The sequence below is a fragment of the Hetaerina americana genome, unplaced genomic scaffold (assembly GCF_022747635.1).
Source record: "Hetaerina americana unplaced genomic scaffold, ioHetAmer1.1.p SCAF_2, whole genome shotgun sequence".
Classification (NCBI taxonomy): Eukaryota; Metazoa; Arthropoda; class Insecta; order Odonata; family Calopterygidae; genus Hetaerina; species Hetaerina americana.
Genome location: NW_027286763.1, coordinates 66509300 through 66523133, shown reverse-complemented (window position 1 = coordinate 66523133; position 13834 = coordinate 66509300). Strand labels below are relative to the sequence as shown.

The 13834-nt window shown below is 37.1% G+C and overlaps 1 protein-coding gene across 1 annotated transcript; it reads left to right on the top strand.

Annotated features, from left to right (window-relative positions):
- The first annotated feature begins 2963 nt into the window (after positions 1-2963).
- Positions 2964-6640, top strand: LOC139687979 (tetra-peptide repeat homeobox protein 1-like). Its single transcript, XM_071585363.1, has 3 exons — positions 2964-2994; positions 5045-5749; positions 6518-6640. Exons 1-2 carry the CDS (start codon positions 2983-2985, stop codon positions 5519-5521), a joined length of 489 nt encoding a protein of 162 aa, XP_071441464.1. The 5' UTR covers positions 2964-2982; the 3' UTR covers positions 5522-5749; positions 6518-6640.
- The last annotated feature ends 7194 nt before the right edge of the window (positions 6641-13834 follow it).

Here is a 13834-nt window from a genome sequence, read left to right as displayed (position 1 = left end):
TTGATTCCGAATACGAAGGGGAGCAACGCCGTTTTCGTCGATTAAAAGCGGGTGACACGGCCAAGAAAGTTCGTGGTTCGTTGCCCCAAGTTCCGCTGCCCCAGATCATTGTCACTAGGCGAAGGGGTAAAATGGACACATCACCTTAATAAACTAGCTAAAAGTTACAAAAAGCACAGGTTCAACATATAAAATTTTGCAAAGTTTTCTCCACGATTTCGGAACATACATTCACAAAACCGTGGCGAAAATGTAAATAGTTGAAATCTTCCGGATTTTATGGTTTCGAATAAAATTATTTTAATATATCACCACGCATGCAATTTTTTTTACACTTCCTCATCAACACCATAATGGGTAATTTTCAATGTTTCTTTGATGCGCAGAGTACCGAGATCAAAATGCCCCACCGAAAAATTAGAATACACTCATTACAAAGATTTTGGGCGGCATTCTAAATAGCTGCATCTAGGTAGGGTCCAATTACAAGTGAATATAATGTTATAAAGGGAAGATCACTATAAGATGAGGGTACGATGCATTGTGAGTGGATAGGAAATACCCATAACCTTCATAATAGAGTTGACGTCTGAGAAACAGGAGATGATATTCGAACCCATGAATTATATTAGAAGTGTCAGAAAAAATCGGAAATTCACTTATTCCCAAAAATGTGCAACTTATTTCAAAAGTCATGCAAAAAAGAACCCATAATTATTAATTGATTTGTATAACAATAATAGAATTCTACGCAGCTAGCTTATTCATTTGGTATCTTAAAAATCATGACATTCAAAGTTATTCTCATAAAATATAGCGGCTATTTAAGAGGCAAAAACAGCTGTATTTGATATCGAATACTCAAGCAATTTGAATGGAAACACAATCTTTTGTCAGCTGAAAACGTCAATCGAAGTTCTATGCCTCTTACAAGACTCGAAACAAAATAGATGGCCAAACCCGGGATACACAGACTTCTAGTACAACCAGCTTGAGTCAGGTTAAACAACCACAATTACTTAAACAAGCAAATTTAAATAATTTACGATTCCTTTACCCTGTTATACATAAACTGGCATGAACTATTCATAAAACTAACCACCCAATTTATACTGCTAAACTACTAGACTTTTGAGGATGAATTTAATGTCCATCCTCAATGAAACATTGTGAATTAAAATTTTAAATCTCCATCAAAATATATCCATTCATTCTTGGCTTCAATTTTGTGGAGACCAACTTAGATTAGCTTGAATTCCTTTCAAAATTGGATTCATTCGCAAAGGTTCACCTTAGGGAATCAAAATAACGGCCATTCTCATAAACGCATCCATTCAATAGAAGTCATCACCCAACGGTCCTTTAATTTTCGACCCTCTACTCCATTTTAACCGCCCCAGGATGTTGACCCATACATACCTCAAAAACCTCACCCATAAAAAACAATATACGCCCTAAAAATTCATTTTTAAACCTAAATAAATTCATTAAACCATTATAATATTCTTTTTTTCTTTCCTTACCTAAAAAATGCCTTGAACGATTTTAGCAAAGAAATATTTATGAAACCATCCATAAAGCGTCTCATTTTCAAACAGTTCACTCTTTTTTTTTCGTTCATCCTTCATCACAACATCGTCACACGAAGGGTGGGGAAATATTCGAATAAAAAAGTTAAGAAGAAATGCTACTTCATACTGATCTGACCTCACCTTGAATACACATCGAATATTTGAGACCCTGTGCAGAAACCCATGATTGCAAAATCAAACAAAACTTAGAGAAAAGCAGCACGCCCGTGAAAAATCATTGTGAATAAACAGAAAACGTCATAAATGAGGGATATCATGGGCTGGCAGCCACTGGAATCATGATAATTACATTCACTCCTCAAAATATTAGATAAATACAAATTGATTGAGTTTAAATACGACACGATGGGATAATTTTAAGACCATAAGTCGCCTTGGTAGATGGGACAGAAACGAAAAGTTAGAAACAGACTGCCGAGAAGACCGATATAAGGTATAATTTTTCCCTCGCAATATTCAGGACCACAAAGTTAGGAAACTCAAAGCACAACAATTAGAATGGCCATAAAGTAAAATGACGTCCAATTTAATAATCACAAATAACCTTGTAAGCCGCCGCACCCTACTGTGACAGCATCCAGGGTAGAATGTACTCCTTACCTCCAAAGCAAAAGGCTACAGTTTAATTTTTATCATTTCTCATATTTTGATGACACTTTTTCTCAGCTCTATGAGGAAAATACTACAAACAGCAATTAGCTACATATTTCCCAATGGTTTTGTATACCCTCATTTATGTATTGTAATAAATCTAACCAATGCAGCGACTGCAACTTGAATCCCGAAAAAACGTTGGTATGTGCGAATGCTAACATAGCCACGGTGGAAAATTATTCACCTTTTCTGGGTTTACAGTGATGGATTATGTATTGGGAACTGATGCTATCAAGGGGCTAGAAACCGGAAACCGGATCCAACTTCGTGTCCTGATCACGAAGGATGACTATTTTACTTGGCAGAGTATGGAATTCATTTTATTTTAGCAACACACTTGTTTTTAATCTTCACCTTAAACCTCAAGCCTCGTGCGTTTTCATTCCTGCACGATAGAAACGGCTAACTGCGAAATCTCCGACGGGAGCGGATAGGCACGAAACGTGATTTGGACACGTATGTTACACCTTAGCCACGGCCTGCCATCGGCGCACTCTACAGGGAAAGTGGTGCATAGAACACGGGCGTGTGTGACAGAGGGCATGCAAGGGGGGGGGGGGTACGCGCGGGTTAAAGTAGGCAGAGGAAGGAGTGGGGGGCACCGAGGAATCAGATATGAGGAAAGGTTGGGGAAGGAGGAGGAGAAGGAGCTGTGAATTGAGTATAAATAGGTTGGCAAGGCGCTCACTTTAACTTTAACACTCGGCCAGCATACGCACCAAGTCCCACAGTCAACATGAAATTTCTGGTGAGTGCCTTTGCGATTATCTTAATAGTATGAATTTGCCAACGCCGGCAATGGAAAAACTAGGTAACTTCGAGCAGTAGAACTATTTTCTAGGTTGGGTAGTAAAAAAGAGAGGAAAATATTTTTAGATAAAAGTTACAAGTAATAAGTACATTAATATTTGTACGTGTGGATTATCGTTTGATCGTCCAATCTCGTATGTCCTTGACTTTCTCTTTTTGTTTGTTTGTGCATTCCCTTCTCTTCATAGACGGACGCGACATGTTTTCAACTCTAAATTATGGTTTTGCAATAGAAATAACTTCAGTTATAGCTATTTAGTTAGAAACAGCTTTTAATCCCCTCTTCCATTTTACCTAATGCAGGTACTGGAGCAAAGTGTTACGGGAATGACATTCTGTACTCAAAGCCATCAATACCATTTCCGTCTAAGGTCACCTTGGAAACTGGAACGAGTCGCCAACGATCGTTCTTGAAAGAGGCCATAGAAAAAACTATTACTAGATCATGCCGCTGGCGTAACATTTATATTCCTCTATATTTTCCTAGTTTTTTCCGATTTATTTTTTATTTTATCCGGTACTTCATTGCTTCAGATTACTCGCGCTCATAAGCTAAAATAGATCTTTTACTGGCTGCAAAAATAAGTTCTGAGTATTCATTCAAATGATAATATGGCCGATTGAATCAGTCTACAACTGAGGACTAAATGTAACGATTTTATTTTTTTGATACAGATGAGTGTTATTGGAATCTTCCAGCACAATTATTTTTACATCTTTTCTGCTCAAGAAGTTTACTGACACCTAAATGAAAAATCTATGGTCATTGAAAGAAGTAAACACTGAACTTTACTTAAGCACCCTATATTATGAAGTTAAATTTTGGTCTTATGCTAGCAATTTTAAATTCTTTGACATGTAGGTGTCAATTCGGCCTTATTTTTATCACTTGCGTTGTAAATTTTATTTTCAAACCAAGCTGAACTTTTGTCTATATTATTCAACTTACAAACTAACCGAAATTTACCAGTTACAAGGTCATGTTGAAGTTTACAGATGGCGTACCGTAAACGCAAGTGCACTCTTCTTTCCTGAATGTTAATTATCAAGCCAAATGCTTTCTTATGTAATGCATGTTTAACTTAATTGCCATTACATTTTCTGTGGTCACATGCAAGCTTTCTGACCCAAATACCGCAGAGTTACACAGGTTTTACTTTTAATTCATGTATATTTTATTCGAAATGTATTACGGGCATAAGCAAAACTTGATGGGTCTGGATTGTCTCTAAGACATCCAATTACAAGTGAAGGCTCTTGGCCTGTACATACCCGACTTACATCGCTCAACCATTTCAAATTTAATTTCATCACTTTTTACAGTTGGTAACGGGAAACACTAAGATAAAACGCTAAAAAGTACAGAACAATTATTTTTCTTAGGCATCCCCTAGGAGGGAAAGGGAAATGGCGACGAGTGACATTTGAGTGGGTGGGGTCATAAGGTGTAAGAAAGCTCACGAATATCGTGTCAAATCAAGCTTTTTTGTGAAAGAAACGCTTGATTTCGTCATTCAGCCGTTGGAAGGATCGGTAATCAAAAGTATTATTGATAACATGGATTGAAATACTAGTATTTTCGGTGGGTGGAGGGACAGGAATGGCGAAATATATGTTATGGGAGAAAATCAATACGAACCGGAAAGCAGACACATTGAGGTAGTCAAGACAATCCAAAATTACGCATGGAGTAAAGAATTTTATGTGCTGAAGTACAAGTGTGATGTGCTAATTTAATGACTTAGTCTCATTGCATACAGCTTTAATTACAATAGTTTATATTTATTATAAAGCTAATTCCTTAAATTCCTTAGGCAAATGAACTTTAGAATAATAATAATAAACGACCATGATTAGATCTCCTTAACTACGCCCTTTGCGGACGAAGTTCAACTTGAAAATTACCAAACAATTTCTTTCTTAGTCGGCAATTCCTCGATTTTTCTCATATGCCCCTTATGTCATTTCTCTCCCGTCCACCGCCGCAGATCATCCTCGTCCTGGTCGCTCTGGCCACCTCCGCCACCGCGGAAGGTAAGAACAAGAAGAGGGGTATTCTGGGAGGGCACGGAACCACCATCACCCTCACCAAGCAAGTGCCCGTGGCCGTGCCACAGCCGTTCCCCGTCCCCGTCGAGCACCAGGTTCCCGTCCCGGTGCCGCACCCAGTCGCCGTCCCCGTTGACAAGCCATATGCCGTCTACGTGCCCAAACCCTATCCCGTGGCCGTCGACAAGCCATATCCCGTCCCCGTCGACAAGCCCTACCCGGTCGCCGTGGCCAAGCCCTACCCCGTGGCGGTCCCCAGGCCCTACCCCGTAGCCGTCGACAAACCGTACGCGGTGTCCGTCCCGGTGCCGCACCCCGTCGCCGTCCACCACCCCGTCGCCGTCGGACACCCAACTTTCGCCGTCGCCAAGACCGCAGTGATCGGAGACGGCTTCCACGGCATCTACCACCACTAAGATGACATCGTCCATTCTCCCTCTCGTCTCCTCTCCTTCCTCCTCCTCCTCCCGTTTATTCTCTCTCCAACCCTCCATCCCCCACCCAGCCTCCCCTTCTCCTATCTATTTTTGTCTCTCTCTCTCTCCCTTTTTCAACCTCACCCTTCCTCTCTCTACCCCGCTCATCTCATACCCTCCACCGCGCCAATCACCGTCGGCTGTCTATCTGGACCTCGTCGCCAAACGGTAAACAAAAGGATTCGTCCACAGTGTAATATTAAAATTTCCAAATTTGTGCAAGAATTTCAGGAATGACTTTGTTGCGATGACCTAAGGAAGGAAACCCCCATTCTAATCTAATTGTCTCTGTTGTTGGAGGGAAACATGTTCTTCTCCTGGAGAAAACCCTCTTCCTTAAAAAAAAATTGCGTTTCAGTGTTTCTTTTGAAAAAATACTTCGACTTACATCATTTTTAGGAATAGGTTATTGGTTTGGTTTTCCTCAATAAAACTTTAATGGGGAGGCGTTAACCTTTTGACTGCAAAAGTTAATAATGAAAAATATCCTTGCTGTACATGTCGACGCATGGGAATGCACATCCCATTCAAAATTATTTCAATTCTCAAACATAAGCTATTATTCATAAGATTCCTAAACATAAACTCCAAAGAAACTAATCTTATTCATTCAAAGTTATGAGTGTAACTTGTCAATTGAGACTACTCAAGAACTTTATCTGTCATTCTTTCCACGGTAAAACTTCTTTCCTCCCGTTATTTCACCGCGAGATAAAGATTTCCAAAAGATTTGCCTTCCTGTGCAACTCCAAGAATTGTGCTTCCACTTACAAATAATGAACTACAATAATTTAATCAGTCAACAGCTGCAGAATAGTATATACCTGCGCAATTTAACAAAAAAATAACTGTTAACCGAAATCTAATGAGTGCATTTACTTACTTTAAAACGTTATTAATGATGATTCTTTTCACATTTCTCCAATTTTTTCTCAGGCCCTCCGCAGTGAAGAGTCCATTTCAACAGTTCCATCACATCCTACATCTCATCATCACCACCATGAATGGGAAGAGTACTTCTGTCGGCTTCATTCCAAAGACCCACATTTCACCTGTAAAATATGAATAAACCAAATTATTTAAACAAAGCGGCTAATTTAATACTGACAATGTAATTCTTGCATATGCTTAAGTAGAAAAAATATCGTTTAGTGAGTTTTTAACCCCTATGGTAAGTAAATTACAGCTGTTAAAAAGAAGTTATTTGAAAAACTTCAAGCTATACGAAAAAGATTTAAGAAGACATAACAACATAGAACAGTGAATGTTGTTGATCTAATATGTAATATGGTGTGCTCCCGTGATACTCCAAAAAATATTTTTTTCATTGTAAGTTGAACTTCAGAAACTGCTAAAAATTTTTCATCACAATAACTTTACAGCAATTCAACTTGCCTTGCAAATAACTAGCAAATACTTCAGTAAACCGATGCCACTTTATTAGGTCTTCATTCAAGATTAGTAATTAAATCCAATGATTCTGTTACCAAACCAAATTTAGTCAATTATCCCAGAGCCTATTGTTATTGTTCAGTACTGAGAGTACTGAAATATATTTTTCTGATATTTCGACATTAGACATCCTCTGAGTTTGAAATGTTGTAAAGATATTTTCGCCTGGTTTCACAAACATTTAGATCATGGGTTTTAAACAGAAATTCTAAAATATATTCGTCATTTACGGCATCCCTCGAGTAGGTGATTAATGAATAATCAAAATACGAGCATCTGGTGACTACACGCGCACTTTTTAACGTTCACCCTTCGGGAACCAAAGCAAAACGACGACATCAAGTAAAGACGTCAGCTTCTGAATGGACAAGCAAACTTTCGTAAGAATCGGTTAGCCTTTAATGGCCTTTAATAATATAATTTTCAATTGAAATAGTCTATTTTTTTCTGCACAGTTACCAATCGATTCTCTGAGAGAAAATTGACTCGTGTTATTTTACCACTCCAATGGGCGGAAGATGGTTTGAGTTTTACGTCCCTCCCTTTCGATCGTTACTATATCATATACGCATAAATCGATAACTGTGCAGACATTTTATCTTTGAAATAAGGCCTTATTTCATTATTTATTTTAACTTGAACGGAAGAAGTCAATACACTATATGCAGATGGAGTATTGGACGTTCCTCTTTAAAATCTCGCCGCTCATTCAAATCTCTGACTTCACATCATATATATCATTAATTTTAAATGCAGAAATATAAATTTGAATATTTTCCATCCACTAGGTTTATAATGATAAAAAATGATGGTGGGAGTGCAACAAAACCTTAAATTCCATTACATGAAGTTGAGGATAAATGAAATGACGAGCAAATGATGGGCAACAGCTAAAACATTTTCTTTGGAAGAAGCTTGTGGAAAGAATATTCTATCATATAAGATGTAGGATCCAAAAACAAATTATTATTTTCTATATTGCAATTAATGCGTTATTGACTACGGTTTCATCACTTACCCGTCATTCTAAAGGCACAAATAACTGACACTCGGCAAACGAAATTACCTAAGAACCTGGAAACGAGGTCAAGTTAGAATTAAAACGGGTTCCAATTTTATTTCGTTCACCTTCCCCTTGCATCACCTCATTACGTGTACAAAGGTGTGAGCTGCATTATGTTCTGTCCAGAAGGAATCCAACCAGGTAATATTTTGATAAAAATAGCGTTCCTAGAAAAATGAGGCCTCGATCCCCTTCGAAGTACAAGGTCTGTTCAAAAAAGATGAGACTTTCAATAAATACTTGATTTTATTAGTTACTCTTTAATTAAGCTTATCGCATTCAAAATATAGCCCTTGGCTGCCAATATATATGTATATACGGATCTAATGTCTGTTTTAAATATACATACATATACGTATATTTAAATTTTATACTTCAGTATTTATACTACATATATATATACATACATGTATATATATGTATATATACGGGTATATACACACATATATATATATATATATATATATATATATATATATATATATATATATATATATTCAAATACGAAATCCCGCCATATGGCGAACAAATATTCTCGCAGAGTTATCCTAGAACAATGAGGCCACAGTCCCCATCGAAGTACGTGTATACATGTATGTGTGTATATTTATACGCATGTATACGCAGATATATAAGTACACATACGTATATAATATGTACGTAATATGTACACATACGAATATATATATATATATATATATATATATATATATATATATACACACACACACACACACACAGACAAACATACATACACACACATATGGAGGTCGAGCAGAAAACACCTTTATTTTTACTTTATTAGTTCACACTACTAGAAAGACGACAGGAAATGTAGTTATACCAGGAATGATTGGGGCAAGATTCTTAGGACAAATATAAAAATGAATAAATACATAAAGAAACTCTATATGAACAATCATAGTCATAGAATGAGCATATGGACTCGATGAGAAGCGCTTAATTTTACCAACTCGCATGCTCACTTGCGAGTTGGCGAAGACATTCTAAGAAATGGAGGCCTTTAAAAGCAATATTACTTTCAGTAAACCATTTATGATGAGGAAATAATTACACAGACCTAACGTACATATGTAAAGAAAAGTAATGGCCATGATTAGTGATATGGTAGAATAAGCGATATGGCACTGATAAGGATGGCTTCGAAACCTGGTCATTAAGGCAAGAGCTTTCGGCTATCGCGATAGATTGTTTTTTGAGATATGGGATTGGAGAAAACGTGAAAAATAAAATGGAAAGCGAATGATATTAATGACGAAGTTCTAGGTCAAAGAAGGTCATTGAAATTAATTCGAAGAAGACAAACGTAGATGCACGAGGCAGTGAGTGCAATGGGATGTTTAAGACACTGATTGAGGCATATTGGGTATATCAGGTGGAGGTGGGAAAAGAATAAGCAGATTACACGGAATGAAGGTAGGCAGAATGTATGTAGGCATGAAGATTTTTTTTTATTTTAGTGAATGTTGTTACTGTGTTCAATATCATGATTCGCTGGGCTCAAAATTGTAGCAGTGATTAGTTTCTGTACATAATTTCACGGGTAGACACTTTTAATTCCATCCATGCATTTTCCACTTATTATGAATATATACATAATACATTCGTGGATATGAATGATCAAGAAAAAATTATTGACGCAGTTAATTTTCGCCATGGTGAATCTTGGAAGCATAAGAGTGCAATTCCTTCTTATTTATATAGCAAATGTTGTTAATGTTCTCAATCGCCAGAGGATATCGCCCCAGTCACTTCAGCAACCCTTGAAATAAGCACTGTACGAACCTCAGACGATTAATTGAGCCCATAAAACCTTTCAAATTAGGATAAAAATGCATACACCTGAAAATTCTTGGTCATTTTTTCGAAGCTTACACAATAATTGCATACAAAATCAAAAATACTAGCCAAAATTATTCTATTCTAATTAAAAATACAGCTAAGTAGTGCATTATAGCAGTCCATATTCTTTTTCACATTTGAGGAAAGGTAAGCCTAATCAATAAAAATTTGTTGATAGCATCATTACATTTCACTGATTATCGTCAAATGACAATTCCATTAAATAGTCTTTGGAAAATGTACTTCCCCTTAACATATTCTAGACCGCCAGGTGAACCAGGGGTTCGCAAATCAAATTTGAGCATGACATTTTAAGGCAAGATGCAAACGTAATAACAAATTAAAATTCTAAGAACAATGGTGTATTCGAAAAGACTATTATTATAACATCTTACCCCCATCCCTTTCTATTCTTCTAAGCAAATTTATTGTGTTCGTAGAAACACAAAGATCCTGAGCACTACGTTATGCAACCAAATTTCACCAATGTACTGCGCGGTTGCGTGGTATTCCGTCCACGTTCTCCAAACCCAGGTTAACCATAACTTTAATTGGTAGAAAACTAGTTTATCCAGGGGATTTATTGGTTCTCTTGATTCGTGTTCATTGGTTTTCTGATTTTTTTCTCTTGCAAAATCACAAAAAATAAGAAACAACCTTTGATTTAAGTTAAATTTTAAAGGTTTGAAAAAACCCCGGAAGAAGTGAAAATTATGTTTCACAACTGGGAGTTATTAATGTTCCATTAACGGCACGGTTGAGATACTTCTTACGCTCCGATCGCTGGAATAATTGTCAAAAATAATCAGGTTTCATCTTCAATATTCTTCAATTAATCTTCAACCTTTGATTAATGAACATTCACATGAGCATCCAATTAAGTGCATATGCTATTCTGCAGGAGGATACTTGTTTGCCTATTCCTTAGAACTACTAACTCTTAAATGGAGCTTCAATCCCAAGTTCTAACCTTTATGCAGAACTTTCTCATATCAGGTGAATTTTTATGGAGTAGAAAGAGGACAAATTTTGAAAAACTATTTAATTTTTGCAAGTAACAGAAAATATTATTTTTCAAATAATCCTGGAGATTCCGGAGAAATACGATAACACTTCATTTTGTATTGGTCGCCCCTTGTAAAATGTTGAATAGGTAACATATGTGCTCAATTCATGAGACAGAATAATTCCCTCAGCCTCACACAAGGAGAAAAAAATAATGAAACCTTCAAATAATTTTCAGAATTTGGGGTTACATTTATATTCTTTTTCCTTTTAGTATATCAAAGTGCATGTATGTGCATTACGCAATTCTCACAATAATGCGAACAACTGCACCACAGCACAAGAAATATTGAGTGTTGCACGAGATCGCTGCCAATTTAACAAAGGGTACCTGTAAACTATGCAGATTTCATCAATAAATTTTAATGATAAGCACTTAACTAGACAGCATAAAACTTTACACAAATAAGATTTGTTCAGCTAGAAGCCATTTCACTGGTACTTTTTCATAAAACTTAAGGAAGTTTCCTCACAATTAGTCGAAATATTTTGCAGCGCATTTGGTCACTCCTCAAATATTGAAAATTTGGTGCTTTCGAGAAAGAGAAATGCAATCTATTATTTATCCGCACCTCCACATAGATGAAGAATTGGTTTCAATTGATTACTTTTATTATTATTAAAGGTAATCTAGCAGTTAAAGGTAGGTTTTAGATTAACCCATAGATAAACAGCGGGGAAATAATGACTAATGTTAAAATGTCATTCCGTTTCCGTGAGTGTAATAGTTAACTTCTGTGAGAACAATACCTTTATCCGCCACGCATGAATTTCATCACGAACAAGCACTGCAGCTATTTAAACTTTACTCGTCATATGAACGGTATGCTTTAATTATAAAACTTCACATTGTTGCTTACCTTTACACATAAGTAACTCCATGCTAGGTAAAATATTTTATCGAAGTAAACCGGGAAGTTCGCTCAACAATCTTGAACAATACTTGGCTGACCAGATTATGGTGGCGCAACCAAAAAGGTCCCGATAGATATTTCTAAATTTTCTTCCCGACCCTGATCCGATGGGCTAGAGTGAAGAGAGAGCATTGTCAAAACGAAAATTATGAGTGCTTTTTCCTCTATCGGGCTACCACGTAGACGTATTCATTCCATAACCCCTACTACAACCTTTTAATGCCCTAATAAAAATTAGGGCAGCGTTCTCAAAGAAACTCATATAAAAACCGAGGGGACTAAAAAAATTATGAAATTTTCTAAATAAAAAGCGAAGCGGATCAGCCAATTTACATCTACCTAAAGTTTGATCAGCATGGTATGAAAATGAATTCTTGACAAGCAAAGCAATTGTCATTTTCTAATGACATGAGCGACTGACACCTTTCTCACTCGAGATTTTGCGGGCAGGAAGAAACCAGGGCTATGCACAAGGAAAAAAAAGAATGTGGACGACAAGACATCAAGAAGATCAGATGCATCGGTGGTGGGCTGTGGTTGGCTCATCACGTTAGTACACTTGATTCGATTACGGGATCACCGCAAGGAAGTCTCCCTGTGGTTGAGGGAGAAAGTGCACTCGGTCAAGTATCGTGTTCAAGTCATGAGAAAGGGATAGCCTCTTGAAACTGACCAACCTCACAGTCTCGCACAGCCCCTTGACCGCTTTCTTGTGATATTACAATCATTTTGCGGGTCCCAACTCCTCACGCCATGCCTTAGATCAAGACTTGAGACTGCATTCGCATCGCAGTAACCGTGATAACCGCTCTTGAACGTACCTTTATTACGGTCATTTGAAAGGGGCAGGGAACAAAAGGCAAGTGAAAGGGTACTTGCAGGGTGGTGCTATGGACCATCCAGATTCCTCATTTCAAAGCATTGATGATATTGAAAACAAGTTTTTATGATGGATTCAATTAATGTCCCACTCTCACTAAATTTAACATTACAACAGAGGCGCTATTTCCTTACTTTTTATAAATATTTATTTTGCACTGGCAAGTAAATACTAAGATTGGTTTTAAGAAAAAAATTGCAAAGTATCGATTAAGACTATTTATTTAAGGACTATTTCGACTGTCTTTGTCTGTTCTTTAGGTCAGTTATACTTCCCTTGAAGTTGGCTACCAGGTATAGCCAACAAGAGAAAGGTAAATGGGACTAAATAACTGCATAGGAAGACTCGGGTTGAGATACATGAAACAAACAATATAAAACATCAAAGAGAAGAAAAATGTATTTATGAAAAAGTTATCGGATAATAAAATCGACTATTGCGTCAAATCAATCTAAGCATACCATAGATGGGGTTACGATAATACGGAATGGTGGTATCCTTTGAGGGAGTATTTCACTTTGGGGAATAGGAAATAACCTGCTGGTGCCAAATCGGGACTGTAAGGGGTTGGAGAATCGTCGCAATGCCGTTACAGAAGGTCATCGTAAGCTGACACTTGACTCTGCTCTTCGTCGTCCGTCAAGACCTTCGGAACGAGTTTAGCGCAGATCTTTCGCATCACCAAATTTTCAATAATAATGGTGGGTACTGTTATGTTACCAATGCCAATACGATCTGCGACCATGCGCTCACTTAAACGATGGTCTGAATTTAGCACTATACGGGCACGTCATGAAAAAATTGGCTCCGATGAGAAATAAATAATTATACAAAACTGGTAAGTAAATAGTTCATTTTTGTGGAGTTCTGCCACATTTCGTCAAATGTGGAACGTCAAAACCAGGGTCGTATCGTAATAAAATGTTTGTAGAATCACAAAGTTACTATTTTTTCATTTCCAATACGAATCGATTCCATTAGGTTACGCCGGAAACCATCAATTATACAAAAATATC